General features: G+C 46.8%; 1 protein-coding gene across 1 annotated transcript in view; it reads right to left on the bottom strand.

The window, feature by feature from the left end:
* Ptprn2 (protein tyrosine phosphatase receptor type N2) overlaps nucleotides 1–18,873 on the bottom strand; it is a 725,488-nt gene that overhangs the window by 360,001 nt on the left and 346,614 nt on the right. The window contains exon 11 of the mRNA XM_032908352.1: nucleotides 18,675–18,754. Coding sequence (XP_032764243.1) covers nucleotides 18,675–18,754 — 80 coding nt within the window. The remainder of the gene's footprint in view (nucleotides 1–18,674; nucleotides 18,755–18,873) is intronic.

Genomic DNA, 18,873 nt, shown 5'->3' on the forward strand with positions numbered 1-18,873 from the left:
GGCTTCCAGAATTCTGAGAACTGCCCACCTTCCAAGGTATCAGGTCCTCACAGCCATCCCTTCTCTGTGGCAGGATGAGCAGAACCTGCTTTCTCTACAGAAGGGCCAGATTCAGTTCAGCCCCAGGTCACTCTATCCCCTTTCCTAGCTCGCCCTACATGTTCCCTGTCAAGGGTTTCCTGAGCACAATGGAAACTATGCCCTTAGCCTACTCTGCACACACACTTAAGCATGAGAATTCATGCAGCCATCTGCGCTATCAGAGTCCATCCAGGTACGATTTATGCTGGATCCTTGTCCTTACCACTGTCTCACTTGGAGTCCTTCACCTACCCACTGTCCTTCCAGATGTCCGTTCTGCATGGGAAGAATGTGCCCAAGACTGTGTGACAAACTCAACCTGGTATGAAGTGCCAGCATACATATCACAGAGGGTGGGGTGGCCTGGATACTGTGTCTCATTACCTTCTGACCAACAAACACAATGCCCAGAGGTCTCCTGATCATGCCAGAGAAACCAGAGGCCATCAATGCTATGGCGTGTGACAAGGGATGTGGGGGGAATGCTGCCCTGCTTGGCCCCACAACTCTGAGCTTAGCAGTCAATGCTCAAGGTCGAGAATTTGCTGGAGACCTGTGGTTCCTTTACTCTACCCCCATGTGAGAATGGGTATTAGAAAGACTCAGTCTGCTCCCCAGTCACTGCTCTATTCTGATTAGGGTGTGACTCGAGATGTATGGCGTCCCTTACTGTCTACCTTGTGTGAGGGGCACTGAGGACATGGGGGCTTTCTGTAGTAACTGAAGGCAAAGTCGCCGTCTGCTTCATGCATCTGAATTCCCACAGAACAGGATCTCCTCCATTGTGCTCTCCTGGCAGATACCTGCCCCTCCCTCTGGCATTCAGTGACGCACAGCACTGATTATAAAGTGTCCCAGCTGGTAGCAAGTTCATCTTTCTTCGAGCACGCTTTTTATTCAGTTCACATTGGAATCCAATTAGCATATCATTGTGACTGATTAAATATGCCTCATGTAAATTTACACGTCAAAACACGCACTGTACTTAAACAAGCAGGCCTGGCTGGCGCATCTGTAATGGCTCTGCAGGCTCATCCAGCACCCGCACAAAAGCCTGGATGGAAACCTACAGCAACTACCTGATGGCATTGGGCGTAGGAGGCAGGGGGCTCGTGCTCGAGGGATGGTGGATATAGACATTTGTCTCTCTTTGTCTCCGGCGAGAAGCTATTGACAAGGGAGGCCATCTGCACAGGAGGCTGCCACGTCCAATTAGCTCATCAGGTGACGGAAATTTGGCCTCTGCTCTGGAAAGTCCCTGTGCACCCGAGTCGAGACTGTTTCAAAGCGATTGCATTATCTTAGACAGCAGGATTAAATTAATATGGCAAAGACTGCTACTGGAGGAAAAAAAATTTTTTTTCAAAATGCTCGCTAATGTTTATTATGCATGGCATTATCAGGAGTGGTCTTCTTTGACACACTATTTAATTCTTCCTTCATTCAAACTCTCTTTAGAAAAGAGCAAAAGACCCACCTATGAATATTGGATTGGGAAAGTTAAAGAAAAATAGAAGGCTTTAATTGGATTTCTTAGAAAGCAGTGGCTGTGACTTCATGGATGACTTCATGGGACTTGAACATCTACCACCTCGGCACCGGCCTCCTGGGGAGGGAGAGGTTTCCTGCTCCATCATTACTCTGCCCTTGCATGTGCTGGCTTGCACGGTGACAAGTGGCAATCATTTGCCACCTTTTGAGCCCTCCACTTTGCCTGAGGCCGTGATGGGCTTGGCTATTTCCATTCAGGATGACTCACACGGTTTTGTGCACATTTCTGCCAGAAGAGACTTAGATCTGCATCTCAGCTGGGCTCCGTCCCTGTGCCATTCTCCTGGGGACAGCTGAAGGCTCCTCTCCACCTGGACCCCAGCCAATCCCTCCAGTTCCTAAAACCTCGTCTGGGGGCCACTATGCACACAAACACTCTTTATCTTCTCCATCTCTAGGGGGATCGGTATGAGTGGGTTCCATTAACTAAGCTGCGATGGTTTTGAGGTTTGGGGAGACCCATGAAGGACATTCAAAGGCCACCATTGCATACCAAAATGGGATTAAAAAGCAATGGCAGCTATGCAGAAACCCTTTCAGCTAGAGTGGACAGGAACCAGAAACTGACAGAACATGAAGAGCCTACAGCCGAGTCCAGGTGGGTTGCTGCTGCCATGGCTTCTCTCACCATTCATCGGAGAATAGAAAAGACAGGAGCAGTGTATTTGATAGGTAGAAAAAAAAATTTAAGAGCAACTTGAGCATCTCATATCGAACGTGGGCCATCCTGAGGAGGGACAGCTATTATACAAAATGAAAAGACATCTTTTCCTGGTGCGTTTTATTGAAACGCACTAAAGGGATTAAAGTTGTTTAATGTGGTAAAAGAAAAGCATTTAACCATAATAGGCATGTTCCAGAGAGATGCATACAAATGTGCTTCCTTTCGTTTAAATACTGTTCAAACCCGCCGTGGGAGATTTGGCGGAGCCCTGTAGCCACTGGGTTCCTGCGAAGAGGAATCCTTCTCAACACATTTGGGTGGAAACTCATACTCAGTTTCTGGGCCAATGTGCAGAGTGGGACAATACATGGTGTGACAGGACAGCTGTTTGTCTCCCTCCAGGATTGTGGCTTCATGGGCACATCCCAAGACCAGCAGTGGGCTGAGGAAATGCTGGAAGGATGCCCTCCCACACAGCCTGGCCATACTCTTCCTCCCTGTGTGAGTGCACACAGGCAGCTTGGGGGCCCAGGACCCTGTTGTTCTTGCCTTCTATCCTTCTCTGATCCCTCTTTCCAATCCTTCATCTCCCAAGCACCTTCTGACTACCCCACAGGCTGGCCCGAGGTGAAATCATGGTTTCCCTGGTTTATGCCTCTTCACTCTCTGCTACAGTTCTATCATCACCTGCTCAGAGTTCAGCTCTGTACCACTTACCCTCAGATTCCCTTGCCTCTGGGAACTAGTTGCTGCTTCTTGAATTTTCATATTATCTCAGGCATTAGTGGTTGGTCTCATATGACAGAGCTGGCAACTGTAGAGAGGACTCGTGTCAAAAGAGCGTCCACTAGATCTATACGTGTGTTCTGTTCAAAGCTCCAGACTCTGTGCATTCCTCCCCAGTGCATTCACCATGCATCAGAGATTTGAAATTCATGAAAACCCAGCACCCTCAGCCCCTCTGGGAAGGCATTGGAGGGCGTTGCAGTTTACCTCCTTCCTCTATCATCACCACAGATCTGAGACTTAAAACAGTCAGGGCATCACAAGACAACGGCCTCCCAACTCCACAACAGCCAACTCCAGATCCATACTTGGTCTGTGTGAGAGAAACAAAGCCGACCTCTAATTATCACCTGGCAGCCAGTGTGGCTGACAGGTGTCAAGGCACCTGCAACTCTGCAACTGGCTGAGAAAATGCAGGGCTCCCACGGACAACCAAGAACAACAATTTTCCAGTAAGGGAAACTGTGACAAGGGCTGCCTTTCCAAAGCCACTGCAAAGACTTGTGAGTCACCAGTGTGAGAGGCCATGGGTCTCTAGGGAGCCTGCACTGAAACTGAAAATTGCAATCCTTAAGGCCTTCATAGAATCTGCCTAAACCGCTTCCATGGCTAATTCTCTCTCTCTCTCTCTCTCTCTCTCTCTCTCTCTCTCTCTCTCTCTCTCTCTCACACACACACACACACACACACACACACACACACACACACACCCTGTAATACCAAAAGATCGCTCCTTCCAAAGTCACTGTTAAACTAAATTCTTGCACACCATCCAGGAACAGAAGCTGACCTCTCCCCCATGTTTTTTTCTAGCTTATTTAAATGGCTACATTGTTTCTTTCTATCTTATTTACATTGCTACATTGTAAATTCCCAATACAGGAGAATTTTCTTACCCACATCATGAAAAGGAATACTTTGTAATGAGTTATATGTCATGGTTAGAAAAGAAGCAGTTAACTGACATGGTAGGACAGGTATTCCTGTGGCCAGAAGAGCTGGGGACACTGACTTGCTTCTGTAGCAACTTGTGTAGCATCTGCCACTAGCTAGGTGTCTTGCCAATGATACTGGATGGATGTGTGTAGGACATAAGACCCTGCCAGGAAGTTTGGTAAGATAGAGCAGGTCAAGACCTGGAGAGTCGGTGGGCACATACCTGAGGCTTATGTGACTCCCAGCTCCCTGCCAGACTACTGACTTGGAACATGAGCCATGCTTCTCACATAAAAGAAACGTGTCCTATGGTCATGTAGGCTCAAAGTAAAGTTCTCCATACTAATGAGGTACCTAGAGGCTTAGCCAATAAGCTTCCTTTCCCAGATATTCCTCCCTGCAAAAGGTATTTAATCTCAGGCCCATCCTAAGAAGGGGAGTATGATTTTACAAATCCATTTTTCCACCATGACAATAAACTGTTTGGAACCATGGACTGTCTCTTTTCATCAAGATCCACTGTGGGGAACCATGAAAGAGGCTTTCACCTACAGACCTAAAGCCTAAATTCCCATAGAAGGCCTCTCTGTGCTCTCAGCCACCAAGCCTGCCACCATCAAGCTAAGGACAATCATCCTACTGGAGCAAACTGGAGCTCCCCCTTCATGCCCCACCCCTTGGACCCAGGCTAGATGCTTTCCCCAGCTCACAGGCCCCTGACTCTGTTCTCTGCTCGTCTGCGATTCCCAGCAGTGCCTTGATGTCCATGAGTCTGAGAACCCTACAGCCCTGGACTTGTCACAGGCCCAGGGATGCCCACACCTAAGACTGCACTTTCCCTCCCCATGAGCCGTGTTTCAGTGCTTCCGTACAGCCCAACACCTTCCTCAGAAGAGAGGCGTGGGATAAGTGCAGTCAAACTCCCAAAGTTCTGCCTCTCCAAGCAGCCATGCCCTGTGGCCCAGACTCAGGCCTACAACCCTACAGATGAGGGACGCATGATACTGGATGGGTGATGAGGAATGGTAGCAGGTTAGTGCTTTGTAAGAAAATGGGAATTATGAGATGAAGGGACAGTTCTCATATGGCCACATTCTTATTCCAGGGCCATGTCAACCATGATGATTTTCAGCTCACTTATTCACCCCCATTACAGCTCAAGAGAACCAGCATCTTGTTTGCTTTACAGAAGAAGTGGAAGTGGCAGAGTATGGCTATTCCTGCATTGCTGCCATGTGGCCCAGTCACCTGCTGCTGCCTGTGGCTGGATAAGCAAGAAGGAGGCACAGCTACCATCATCATTCTGGACCAACTGGTGTACACCGTCATGCCAGCGCAGATGCTAGGCATGTAGGGTTTCTCAGGGCCTTCTTGGTGACTCGGTCTTCATGGGAAATATTCTTCTTGTAAGGACACCAGTCCCATTGGGTGAGGACGCAACTCTTTGAGCTCAATCTAACTGGATGATACCTTCCAGTATTTCCAGATGAGGTCATGATCATAGTTCAGGGGTGAGGATCCTGACATGGCTTCTTAGGGACATATCTCACCCACAGGCAACACTGGCTGTTATCATAGAGCACTGTCTACATATTCCTTCCATTTATATTTGATATTTTTTATGTATGAGAACTGATAGTATTTTCAAGGCAAAGAAGAGCAGAAAAGGGGGTTGGATCAACCTTGTTAAGAAAAGGCTGACATGGGAGGAAAGACAGGCCTTTAGAAGCATTTTGCTTGAATAACACGTTTTGCGTATTGTCGTTTTACAGAGCAGGCTTGCATGAAGGCTGAACTCCCAGCTCTGTGTTTATAACCTGCTTTTCTTTCTGAACACTCTATCAATCTGACATTTCCCTAAATCAAACCGACCTTCCACAATGTAGCATGAATCATAGTGGTCTCATCATGCTGACTAGAGAGCACTCTTCCCACCCTGGGACAGGATGACAGCTTCTCTGTCACTCACCGCTCCCTTGACGCAGCGTGGATGAGCCGGGTGGGCAGAGTTGGTCACAGTTGCCCACGGCATCACATCACAAATTAGAGGGAGGAAGCTGGCCCAGTCGCTCCACTCGGAGAACGTGTTGTCTGCCTATGCAATTACTGATGTGCTCAGCTGACCCAAGAACCACTTAAGCACAAGAGAAAATGGATGTGGATGGAAGGATGAAGCCACGGTCGTGCCCCCACATAGTTCACAGTGCCTATCTCTGGTTCCTACTGAGTACTTACTAGGGACGAGTGGCTATGCACCTCCCGGGGTGCGACACAGGACCCAGCAGTGAAAACCTCTGCAGAGAGGGAACTGATACCAACCTTCATCGAGCTCAATGGTCTCTCTAGGAGAAGAACAAGTGCCACTGTAGCTCAGGGCTGCAGTGTGATCAGAGAGCACAGGGATGTCCAGAATTCCACCTGTTTCTGTAAATCCAGGGGAGCCCAGAGCCAGAGGTGGCAAGTGAAAGCTGACATACCTGGCCCACATGCTGTTGAGGTGGCAGTGGTGTCTCCTTGGTGATAGCATTTGTATCTCAGAACATGTAGAAGGCAAATAGTCCTTGGGCATGCACTTGAGCACCAGAGAAGCCAAAAGGAGTTAAACATGCAGCTTGTGCTTAAATATTGCTACAATAAATGAACTGGTGTCAGAATCTTGAAGCTTTTGCCCAGCAGTGGTACCTAAGTCAGGTTGAACCAAGTTTTATTCTTCTTTCTTCATGGACTGTTTCCACGCCATCTAGCCTTCATCCCCACTCCAAGAACCTATTACTATAGATGCACTTGACTTCTGAGGGGATATACCTGAGGGCTTGGAGCTGAGTCTCAATGAGAGTTTGTTAACCTGTCATTACAATATAATACAATGGTTTGTTAGCCTATCAGAGCATGAGCCAGCCAACCGTAGAGTGTTTCCATGCAGAAGTGACCAACTCCACTTTTCTTGACAAGCAGAAATGCTAGCTAATGACTGAATGTGAAAATGTGACAGTCTGAGATGACAGATGTTCCCAGCTAGAAGAAGGGCACATCCCACGCTGTGACACACTCAGAGAAGGCAGAGCTGAGTATGAACGGTCATTGTTTCCATGGCTGAGAGCTCTGAAAAGGCCTTGAAGGCTTGACCCCTGCTCATATGTAATAACCATCTTGGAGCCACAAAGAGAACCAGCCAAATGGGGTGGTTATAGTGGTGGCTACAGGTACCAAACCTTTGGCTAGCAGAGATCCTTAGTTGACCCTACATTAGGTGATGAAACATAAGTTTAGTAAAACCATCCAAATTACCCAAATATGTATGTGCATAAGAGGGGACAGTCCAATCTACCCTGTCTGACTCCTGCCTATGCTAAAGACACAGATCCTTTCCCAGCCTTAATACCCTGTGACCTATGGGTATGACTGTGAAGTGTCTCAAAAGGACCAGAAGCAGGTCAGAAGAGAGTGTAGACAATCCTGGGTGGTAACCATGACGACATTAACACAATGACTATTGAGCATGCCTGAATACACATTCATAGGGAGCTTGGCCCAATGGACATTCTTGATTGGATACATAGGTAGGATTGTTCAGGGTTAACCTCAGTGCAGAACCATTGGTTAAGCTGGCTTCAAATGGAAACCATCTTTCCCCTGATGCTGTTCATACATCCATTCTTTGGGAGTTCTTAGGAGTTTGTGTGGCTTCTTAACAGACCCATTTATGCTCTCTCTAAATAGAGAGAACAGACTACCACAGTCTTCATACCAGTTTCCAGAGACACCAAAAGCATCCAGCTAAGAGACTACAGTGGTATTGGTGCCTGAATGGGTGCTGTATTGGGCAGTGTTTCTTGTGGTGGCTCTCTGCCCAAACTGGACTTTAAAAGTATAGGTATGTAGACCCTGGAGGATGTGTGGTGCTAATGTTCCTTTTTTTTTCTTTGCCCAATGTCACTTTCTTCCTTCGAGTGACCTGAAGTTTTGGCTTAGTAATTTCCAGAAGTTCATCAGCTGGAAGATATTTCACACTTGTTTGGAAACAGGAAAGGGCAATGTCCTGTGAACACAGAACTGGCTCCAGTTTAACTGCCTCTCCCATTCCCTCTGGGAGGACTTTCACAGAGTGTGCATGACTGCTGCTGATGCAGCATGTAGCAGTTGGAATAAGAATGTCCACCATAGGCTCATATATTTGAAGGCTTTAGGGAGGGTTCATTTGAAAAGATTAGAAGGATTAGGAGATGTGGCTTTGTTGAGGAAAGTGTGTCACTAGGAGTGGGTTTTGAGGTTTTAAAACTTCACACCAGGCCTAGTTTCTCACTTTCTGCTTGTAGTTCTCAGCTACTTTTCCCGTACCACGCCTGCCTGTCGCAATGCTCCCTGCCATGATGAAGCAAGTCTCTGAAACTGTAAACAAGCTCCAATTAAGGCTTACTTTCATGAGAGTTGCCTTGGTCATGATTTCTCTTCATGGCAGTAGAACAGTGGCCAAGGGTCAGTATATCACTAAGGAAAAGCTGAGGCTCAGAGCTTTTCCACCCACTACTCAAAAAAGGGTTCTGTGGTTTTCCCAGGAGTTTGTGTACCATGATGCACACACTCAACAAAGGATCAAGTTGGAAAAAAGAGGAAATATAGGAAAAAATTATAGTGACTCACCAGCATGCTCTCCCATGTGACAGGCTATGCAAGTAAGCACAAGCTTGTGTAGTAGCCTCCTGCCAGTCAAGAACAAGAGGAAAGCTGATGGGGGAGGACATCCTCATTGTTGCATTGTTATCTACAGCCACCCAAGATGCAGAATTTTTAAAGATCTTTTGACTGGAAAAATGGGAGGAACACATACATAGGTGCCCATGAGCTTCCCCTGGTATCTCCCTATTACAAAAGCCAAGGACTCGGCACCAAAGTATCCTCTTAGAAAGTACATAGGAATCAGTGAGAAGCCTGGGTCATCTCCAGAATGAGAAGACTGGATACAGATTTCCGAAGAGGTCACTGAAGCTCTGACACAGAAAAACTGAGAGGCAAGGAAGTGTGTAGTGGGTAAATCTGATGGTGCTCTGAGACAGTGTGGTCTGGGGTTTGTAGGAGACTCAGAGTCAGATCAAGCTGTCTGCCCTTTGGGGATTTGTTTTTGCAGAAAGTGGATGGTAAGTCAAATTACTAACAGGAGGCTCAGAACTATTTTACCCGTTCAGTCTCGGGATAATAAAGTCAAACATCCACGAGGACCTTCAACAAATAACATAGTCTGGATTTAATTACAGATAAAAGAAATCTGACTTCTATTAAAATAAGAGCAATTGCATATAAAAATGGAAATCACCTCGTGCATGGAAATGCCATTGTCTTGGTTTGCATTGTCTTAGAATAAGAAAACCAGGAGGCCTTTGGCTCTTGAAAGGCTTTCCTTCAGACAAGGCTGAATGAGCTCTCATTGAAAGGATTCCCAGGAAAGTAGCCTGCTGCAGCTTTCTAGCCTTAAATAGATGCAGATTTTTCTTCTGCTGCCTCAGTTTACTCATTGTTCCCACGCCACTCCAATGGTATGAGAGTGGGAGAGCTGGCTCTGCCTCCTGCCTGCATTAGGCAAGTCAGCTGGAGCAATGCTGGACAGTTCACTCAGCTAGCGTAGGTTCAGGGCAGCTGGTGGGCTGACAGGCTCAGCTACCACCCAGGCCCAGATCCAGGGCTTTGAGTTGGCCAATCCCAACATCTACTCCATGTATGAACTGCTGGAGCATATGAAGGGCCTGCCCTACAGATCCAAGCTGTAGGATCTCCACAACACTGGGGAACAACACCATATCTGAGAGAAGTCCCAGTGAGGATCCAGTATTGATAGTGTAGCAGAAGTCTTGACCCGGACCAATGACTCATTGCAATGAAATCTGAAAATGAAGAAGTGTGGACAAAAGGCTATACTGTGGGACATACAGGAACTGCAGCTGCCACAATGGGATTTTTTTTCTTTTGTTCGGGAGATTGCAAGGGCAGAGGGTAGAAATGAAGGGATGGGAAGATGAGTGGGGTTGGGGTACATGATGTGAAGTTCACAATCAATAAGTAGTTAAAAACAAAGGAAGTCGAAGAACTCAGCAATTGTTCAGTCCACAAGACTAGATGTCTCTGTTGGTCTTCAGTATATGCTGGAATCCTGAAGAAGTAGCCACCAACACCAGTGAAGAAGTGAACTCATTAGCAAGGGTGAGAGCAAGCAGAGAATGAGAGAGAGAGAGACAGAGAGAGAGAGAGAGGTGGAGGGGATTCCCACCTCAAAAGATCTGGATTAAGATGTGTCTTTCCACCTCCATGATCTAGACTAGAAGTAGATCCTCCTGCTTCAAATTAAGCAAAAATCTCTCCCAGGTATGCAGAGGCATTTTTTTTAGGTTTTAGTCAGTTCTAGATGTAGTCAAGAACAGGTATTGTAGTCTTATCTAATATAACCACTTCCCCCAAAGAGGTTTACCCTCTTACTATTTTATAGCAGGGAGGTCCCTAACCTGCCTCTTTTACTTAGGGTGTGCTGAGTTCCGTACTTGCTCTGAGAAGTCTACCAGGCTGGCTAGAAAGTAAATATTCTGGGCTTCATGGACCCTTTAGTCTGTAAAATCCCAGAGCTCTGCCGAGAGCACAGTACATGATAAGGTGCACAGCGAGAGTGTTGAGCCTGCCTACCCCAAGCAGCAGCTGTGAATAGAACCCAAGGGCCATAGCTTGCTGTTCAGTTTGCTGGACAGAATAGGGTGAAGACATGGGTCAGAGGTCACCAAAGGTTGAGAGGTCAGGGAAACCCTCGTAACTGCATATCAGTTTCCTATGGGGTTGGATTAGATGGGTAGCTGGAGAAAGAAGCAGCAGACAGAGAGGGAAGAGCAGACCTGAGGGTCATGGAGAGCCCAGGAAGGGTGGGTACACGGATGCATGGCTGTGTGAAGCAGAAGGCCTCTCTGCATGAGGCTAGGAGACCTCCAGGGCCTCCAGAGCCTGGGCTCTGCCTCCACAGTGGGGCCTAATTCTTTAGGTCCAAGGACAACCTACAGGTATATTTGTAATTAGTACCAGAGGGAGACTGGAAACCTCTGCAAAAAGAAGTATCACCTTCCAAGTAAGGAGTTGGATAAACATCTAGTATCAAAGCTCAAATGTTAACTGATCAAATACAAACACCCGCTTCACTCTAACCAGAAACACGGAAGACTCCTTGAAGCAGGGAGCAGCCTGAAGCCACCCTGAGCAGCTGTGGGAGGAGTCAAGAGCAGTGAAGATGGGGACCGCCTGTTCTGGGAACGAGCACTGCACGATTGCTTTCTCTAAAGGCCATCACTGAAAACTTGCTGCCTTTGCAAGTGTAATGAGACAAGGTGTTGATAAAATGCAAACTGTCTTCAGGTCTAAGAGGAGTGATTGTGCAGCCGCCTTTAATCAGAGCCAGTGGACAGCACAGATTAGAGCTGTCCCTCTTTACTGCCCCTGGACAACATGATAATTCTGTGTGATGACATGCTCCTTGTGCCATCTCCACAACCCTACACTTTGCATAATGCAAATTCTCGTGTCGACAGGATCAGCCCGCAAGGGAAGTCCAGGGAAAGGTCTCACTTTGGTGTGTGATTTAACTGGTCCACCCCCATTAGTGAATACACACAGCAATTCTCCTAATCCCATTTGCACTGTGGTCCCCCCTTCTGTGGGGGGAAGAACAGAACGGTTGGTCTCTCTATGGTGATTTGCATTCTCTGTCTCTAGATGTCCTGTGGGATGCCAGGCAAGCAAAGGTTGGCTGCCAATGACAACCAACAGTTTCACCCAAGTCCTTTAGAGTTTAAATTGTGCTCTCAGGTCAGTTCCTTCCCAAAACAGCCTGTGAAACGTGCGTTTTGGTCCAGTTTCAAAGAGAAAAGACAAGACACCTTTGAGCTTCAAAAGGTCACAGGAGTGGCCAAAACATGGGCTGAGAAGACTTTGAATGGAGGCTCCAAATCCTATCTCTTCTCCAACCTCACCTTAGCAGCCTTAGTGGCCAGGGAGCTGCAGTGAGGACACCAATGAGAGCTGGGAACAATGAGGCCAGCTTCCCCCCACCCCCACCCCCATTCTTGGTCCATGAGACACATCTAGTTGCCATGGAGACCAGCATCTGCAGAACTCCCTAAAGAAGGCTTTTCACAGACACTGCTTCCCTCTGCTCAGAGACAGCTTGCTAGCTGGGCTGAGGGGTGTGATAGGAAAGGACCCCAGCTGAGGTGGCTACAGGAATAGGACTCTGACTGAGGGGTTTCTGGAAGGTAGCCCAGGCTGAGGGAATGGAGTTAGGCTGAGGAAAGTTGCACAAAGGGCTGAGGGGCTGTAGCAAGGGGACATGGGGAAACCTCCAGCTCTAAAGTTGGGAAGGTCTGTTGTATTTAAAGTCTAACAGTCACCCATGTTGTATCTGAGTAGCTCTCAGGCAGGGCTAGAACTATCACCAATGTAGACCTCTTGTTCTATTGACCAGTTTGCATCTGACATCTTCACTGTACCAAGAGCAACCACCTACAGTGTTGTCCCTGCCAGTGGGTCCAACAGGCCTGTACTGCCTCATTACACTCTGGAATGTCCTGGGCCTTGGTCTGGGGTTATGTGGAATTCCAGTCTCACAGTGCAAGTCAGCCATCGTCCAAGAGCAAGCCATTATACTACATATTCCTGTCCTGGGAGAAAACAGTGGGGTAGTTTGCAGACAAAGCTTCCGAAAGTGTATCTGGCCTTGAGCACACTCAACTCAACATCTGTTTGTGGCAGGATTGTTCACCTATCTGGGCATCTCACCTCAAGAGCCAAACGCTCTTATACTGTCCCTCATGCTCAGCAGCCCTTGGCCATCTCACCTGTTCTCACTTCTGATGCTTTCCTCAGCCATCTCTACCTCCTAACCCCAAGTCCTGCCTTCTGTTAACCATAGCTGTGCTGATCTGACCTGTTCTGGGGTGAGCACAATGTTGAGGGTTAACACGCTACATATGTATTTAGCACATGCTCCCTCCACCAAGTCATACCTAAGATGAAGGGATAGTGCCATGCATCAGTGGACCAAGGAGAAGAAGCTACAGAGTTGGGCCATTCCGAGCCAAACAACCATCTATCCAGAATCAACTACCTCCTCTCTAGCCTGAGGTGGGCCCACATATCCTGGACTGAAGCAGCAGACTCAGGCAAAGGTTCAGTGAGAGTTGGAGATGAGGCCACCACAGACATCTGTGCTCACAAGCCCTGCTGAGGGCCATGGGTGAGCCTGTGATGAGGGGCTTGAAGCTGAAGTCAGATTTCAGAACAAGCTCCCTATTCTCCCTTCTCCTCATCTAGTTACCATGGGAACTGGCATCTGTAGAATTCCCAAAAGGAGGTTTTTGACAGACATTGCTTTCCCCTGCTCAGAGACAGGCTGCTAAGCTGAGAGAGACTGCAAGAAGATGACCTAGTGTATCGGCTCACACTCTTGTCTTTCTCCTCCAGAGCTTATCTTGCAGCCACATGAGATGTGCAAAGTCACTCTGCAGTGCTCAGCCCTGTTTCTGGAACAAGCTACTCCTACCTAGGTATAAAGGTACTTCTATCTCTGTGCCAAGAGGATAAAAGAAAGCAGACATACCCTTTGTGTATTAACAGAGAGAGAATGAAGATCAACCAGTGAAGGCACAGAGGCAGGGTACTTTGAATCTACAAGACAGGTTTGACACTGCTCAAGATACATGAGGTGCAGAAGTAGCAGGTTTCTGCTGAGAGTCTCTGTGAGCTAAGAACTCCTTGACGTTGTTGTTCCTGGTAAGGGTCCCTTCTGCAGACACAGACACAGTCCCCCTGGAGCACCTGCTAGTCACTGTGCTCTGGCCATTGGCCATTGCCAGGCACTGTCTAGTTGTGCGCTCTCTCTCTCTCTCTCTCTCTCTCTCTCTCTCTCTCTCTCTCTCTCTCTCTCTCTTTCTCTCTCTCCTCTCTCTCCTCCCCCGCTCCCCTGCCACACACACCACACACACACACACACACACACACACACACACACACACACGGTCTTTAGATCATGGGAATGAAGAGGAGACATCGACAGCTGATGAAAAGGAAGAAAGATATTCAAAGAGAGTCAGCTAACATCCACCCAACATCAAGGTGCTGAACCCCAACAGAAAAAAGCCACAGAACTGCACCTGCTTCTACCTGCCCACCTCCATCCTATTCTGGTGGTATTGACACCACAATTCTATACTGTTTATATGTGCATAGCCTAAGCTTTCAGGGGAGGAATTTAGGCAAGGTTTCAATACAGGTAGAGCCAAGGCCTATTGGTCACTAAAGGCTATACTTCTTATAGTCACTGCCCATCCTGGTGACAATTTGTACTACTTTGGTTAAAATTTAAAAAAAAAAAGGAGTTTATTTCATTTTATAGCCCGTAGTCATTCATCCAGAGATGTTATTTACTGGCTTGCTCAGCCTGCTTTCTTATACCATCCAGCTCCACTTGCCCAAGAGCGGCACCATTCACAGTGGGCTTGACCCACCCACACAAATAATTAATCAAGAAGACATCCCATAGGCTTGCCCACAGGCCAATCTGGTAGGAGTGTTTTTTCTCAATTGAGTGTCGCTCTTCCCAGATGATTCTAGCTGTGTCAAGCTGATTAAACACCAGCCAGCACACTGCCTCAGGCAGAGCCTGCCAAACACATCAGCCCAGGCCTGCAGGGGAGAACCTGGTTTTCCATTCTGAGCCCCTGTTTACACGTGTAACTGCAATAGTCAGCTTTCTGTGATGGTAATGTGACACTTCAGACAGTCAACTGAAGAGGAGGAAAAGTCTGTTTTAGCTCATGGTTTCAGAAGGCTTGCTGTAAGGTGGTTTTGTCTGCTGCAATGGTAGGAGTACAGTACATCACAATGGGATCACATGGCAGAGGGGGCTACTTGCCTCAAGGAAGGAAATAAAAAGAGGAAGGGGTCTGAGTCCTAACGTCACTTTCAATGATGCTTTGTGATGACCCAGCTTCCTGTCACTAGGGTCACCTCATGAAGGTTCCACTGTCTCCCACTATGAACACAAGAGGAAGACCACGCTTCTTCACAAAGCCTTTGGGGGACACTCTGTATCTCCTCTCAGATCCATCCCCAATAGCAACATGGGCAGAATCAACTTTCTGTTGTGCTCAGTGTGTTTATCTCTAAACACTTCCTGTTCTGATGATGATGGACACCCACTTAGGTACAAACAGGAAGAAGAGTGTTGGATTTGAACCTGCCCTCACCTCGCATGCTGCCATACACCGAGACCTCTGACCTCTACCCTATGCTCCCCTCCAACCACTCCCCTGTCATCTTGCTGCCTCTGTCTGCAGTTCTCCCCATTGTCATTTTCCTCATTCACATTACTGTCCACATCCATGTGACCATCTGCATCCACAGAGCCACTCCCATCTACACTACTGACTTCACCCATGTCACCTCCCTTGCTCCTAGCCTAGTCCTCATCCGAGCACTACGTCTGCCTTCTCTTACCCTTCATCTTCTCTTCCCCTACATCTTACCCCTGGTAGACTTGGCCCTTCGCATCTTACGTATCTCAACCTGAATAAAAAAAATGCAATTAAAAGTCAGACTGTATCACTATGCTTTAAAACCCTTTAGTGATTATAGTTCAAAATAATTTTATCTTGCCTTTGAATTGCTTCCCCCTGAGACCAGTTGGGACTAGGCAGCTCCTGAGTAAGCCATCAGTAAATGAGCCTGGTACATACCCAGTGGATATTACTCACCACAGTCATGGTGCCTCCTGGGGTGGAAGAAGGAACTTTGGGGGGAAGAGTCTGCCCTCAGGTCATGAAGGCAAGGCAGCATGAGCTATTCTGGTGACTGTGGCTAACTTAATGGAATTTCACTGAGTAGAGTCTCCACAGAGAGGGAGGAAAACAGAGACTCTGCCCTCTTCAAAACGAGTAAGCTTTTTGTTTTTGAAGAGAAAAACTCCCAATGAAGTGAAAGTAAGGAAGGATTTTCTTTTTGGAAAGGGGGGTTGGTACACAAAGCTCCACTCATGGCTAGGAGCTGCTGGGTACTGACAGCTGTCAGGAGAAGGAGTGTGAGCCACTGTTGACCATCTTCAGGGTAGGACCCACACCTAAGAATATCCACAGACTGGACTTGATGGGTTTTAAAAAAACAGAAAGTTCGGTGGATAAGAAAAAGTAAGTGTGAGAGGAGTTGGAAAGGGTGAATATAATTAAAATGCATAGCATAAAGTCTCAACTAATAAAAAAATTGGAAAAAATGTAATGAGTGACAAAGGAAGGAAGGAAGCAAGGAGGCAAGCAAGGAAGAAAGGAAGCAAGGAAAGAAGAAAGGAGACAAGGAGGAAGAAGGAAGAAAGGAAGCAAGGAAAGAAGGAAAGAGGCAAGGAAGGAGGCAAGGAAAGAAGGAAAGAGGCAATGAAGGAGGAAAGGGAAGAAGGAAGGAGGCAAATAAAGAAGGACACAAGGAGGCAAGCTAGGAAGGGTGCAAGGAAAGAAGGACAAAAGTTTGTCTTTCTCTCACATGTGGAGTCTGTGTTTTGAAAATTGGTACAAATAGAACGTCCTGGTTAGAGTAGAGCAGCAGTGGTGAAGGGGAAGAAGACGGTCATGAGATGCATTCGATCAAAGGACACAGATAGGTGTCTGCCAATGCCACAATGAAGCCCACTAGATTTGTATAATTAGTGTGACTTAATCAAAGAAGAAAATAGGAACTAAAATAAATGAATAAATGGAATTACCCAAAGGTCGTCACCTAGAAGCAGGAAGAGATTCTAAATGACCAAGTGGATGCACTCGCCACTCAGGGTTAACACCACTTGGTATCTGATGGGGATAAATGTGGTATTAAATGTATACCTACTCACTAATTCTTATATCTATTTTTATAAAATTATCAAAATAAGTTTAAGTTCTGTTACCAGAATTACAGCTCCCTTTGCTAACAACAACTGTTTCGCTCAGTTCCTCTGATTCCAAAAGTAAACACTGAGTGGGCTTTCACAGAGCCCATATTAAACCCAGGAATTTCTACAGAAGGCCGTTAGGTTTATAGCCTCACCAACAAGGACATCCTGCTGTGTGCCTGTCCCAGTAAAAAGGTAGGAAGCTTTCGATGACCCTGGTAATGTTCTACACGACCTTTTAAAACTGAATGGCATCTTGAGATAAATTCTACTACTTTATCCACACTTGGAGCTAGTCCTCAGGAGCTCACCCATGCTCTCCCTGGAGCTAGGACACTTTGAGGGTGGGAGTGGGTGTTTGCTGTACATGGCGTGATATCTTCCTTTTCTCATACAGCCTCACTTTAATCCATAAGAACATGGTATTGTTAAAAACATGAAAGGAACACATATTTTTATAGCATTTACACATGTTTACAACTCCATACAGCTTAAAACAGGGGCTTGGAAATCAATGGCTGTTTTGCAGTTTCCCACACACAACCTAGCAGGTTGGTGGAGTGCATTATGAGACCTGTTGATAGACAAGACTTCACCCTTCGCTTTTCTATGTGATTTTAGCCTCAGTTCAAAGTTAGAACATGCATAGACACATTTGAAATGGTCAGAAATTAGATCACAGATAATCAACCGTATTCCCTAAAAAGCCAGTAGGGATTTATGGCTATAGTATGTGTATGAGTGTGTTGACAATGTGATGTTTTTCTTCAAAAAAAGAAGACTGTCTATGACTGATCTCTGTCCAGTGGAAAGCCACACATTTACAATGGCATGACAGCACAAACTGGACTTGACTATCTTTTGAATTATTCTCATTTCATTAGTTCTTCGAGAATTCCATGCACTTTTATTCCATTTGATCCATTCATAGTTCTTTAAAGTTCTAGCCAACTCACTTCCTGTCCTGGAATGACATGTCCATGACAGAGGAGCATCTCTGTGTGAAACCCAGACAATGGAAGGTCTTAAATGTGTTCAGTTGTCACTCATGTGAAGCAGATGCTCACAAAGGAAAGAAGTAGACTAAAGGCTGTGTGGGCCCAAAGCCATTGAAACTTAATTCCTTTCTTCTCGGGTGGCAGAATCTTCAGAACAACACCTCCTGAGTTATTGCAGCAGCAGTGCCACAGGATTCCTCCACATCATGTCCCAGCCCTACACACCTAACGACAAGGCAACAAAATGACCCTATAAAGCTCAGATCTTCCAACTCTTGAAGCCTAAGCACTTTGCTTTTTAAGCAGAGTGTTATTCTCACATCACAACACAAAGAGCATCCAAGCACATGGAGGTCCCTGTGAGTAAGTCCAACAGCACTCACAGTGGAAGTAAAGAATGTGCCCCTCACGGGTGGAAATAGGGCACATTCTACACTATGTCATGACAGGACAAAGAAGCGACCATGAGGAGAGTTAATCATACCAATCTCTAAGTCAGTAGAAACACTGGCATTTAAAATTACTTACAGTTCAGCAAGAAAAACGATTCACAGATCTAGCGATGTACAAGGTTAAAGCAGACCAGTGCTGTGCCATGTTGGGGCCTGCACCCCCAGCCTGGCCTCTCAGAAACAGCCTTAAAGTGCAAACATACAGTCAAGCCACTCCAAACACTGTCGTGCCATTTGAGTCTTCCTCTCTTCACATGAGGAGACAACCTTACCTGCAGCTTTCGTGACATCTGCCGTTGTCATGTTTTGGATGTTGGCACTCACTTTGAAGATCACTGCTGGTCCCAAAACTCTGGAAAAGATCATTAAGGAATAAGGTCATTTCCACATCAACAGGGGACCTGCCTGTCTGTGAGCTCCAGAACACTGACAGGTTAGGGGCCCCCAGGCTGCCCTTTGCTATTCCTGGTG

The sequence above is a fragment of the Rattus rattus genome, chromosome 7, assembly GCF_011064425.1.
Source record: "Rattus rattus isolate New Zealand chromosome 7, Rrattus_CSIRO_v1, whole genome shotgun sequence".
NCBI classification, from domain to species: Eukaryota; Metazoa; Chordata; class Mammalia; order Rodentia; family Muridae; genus Rattus; species Rattus rattus.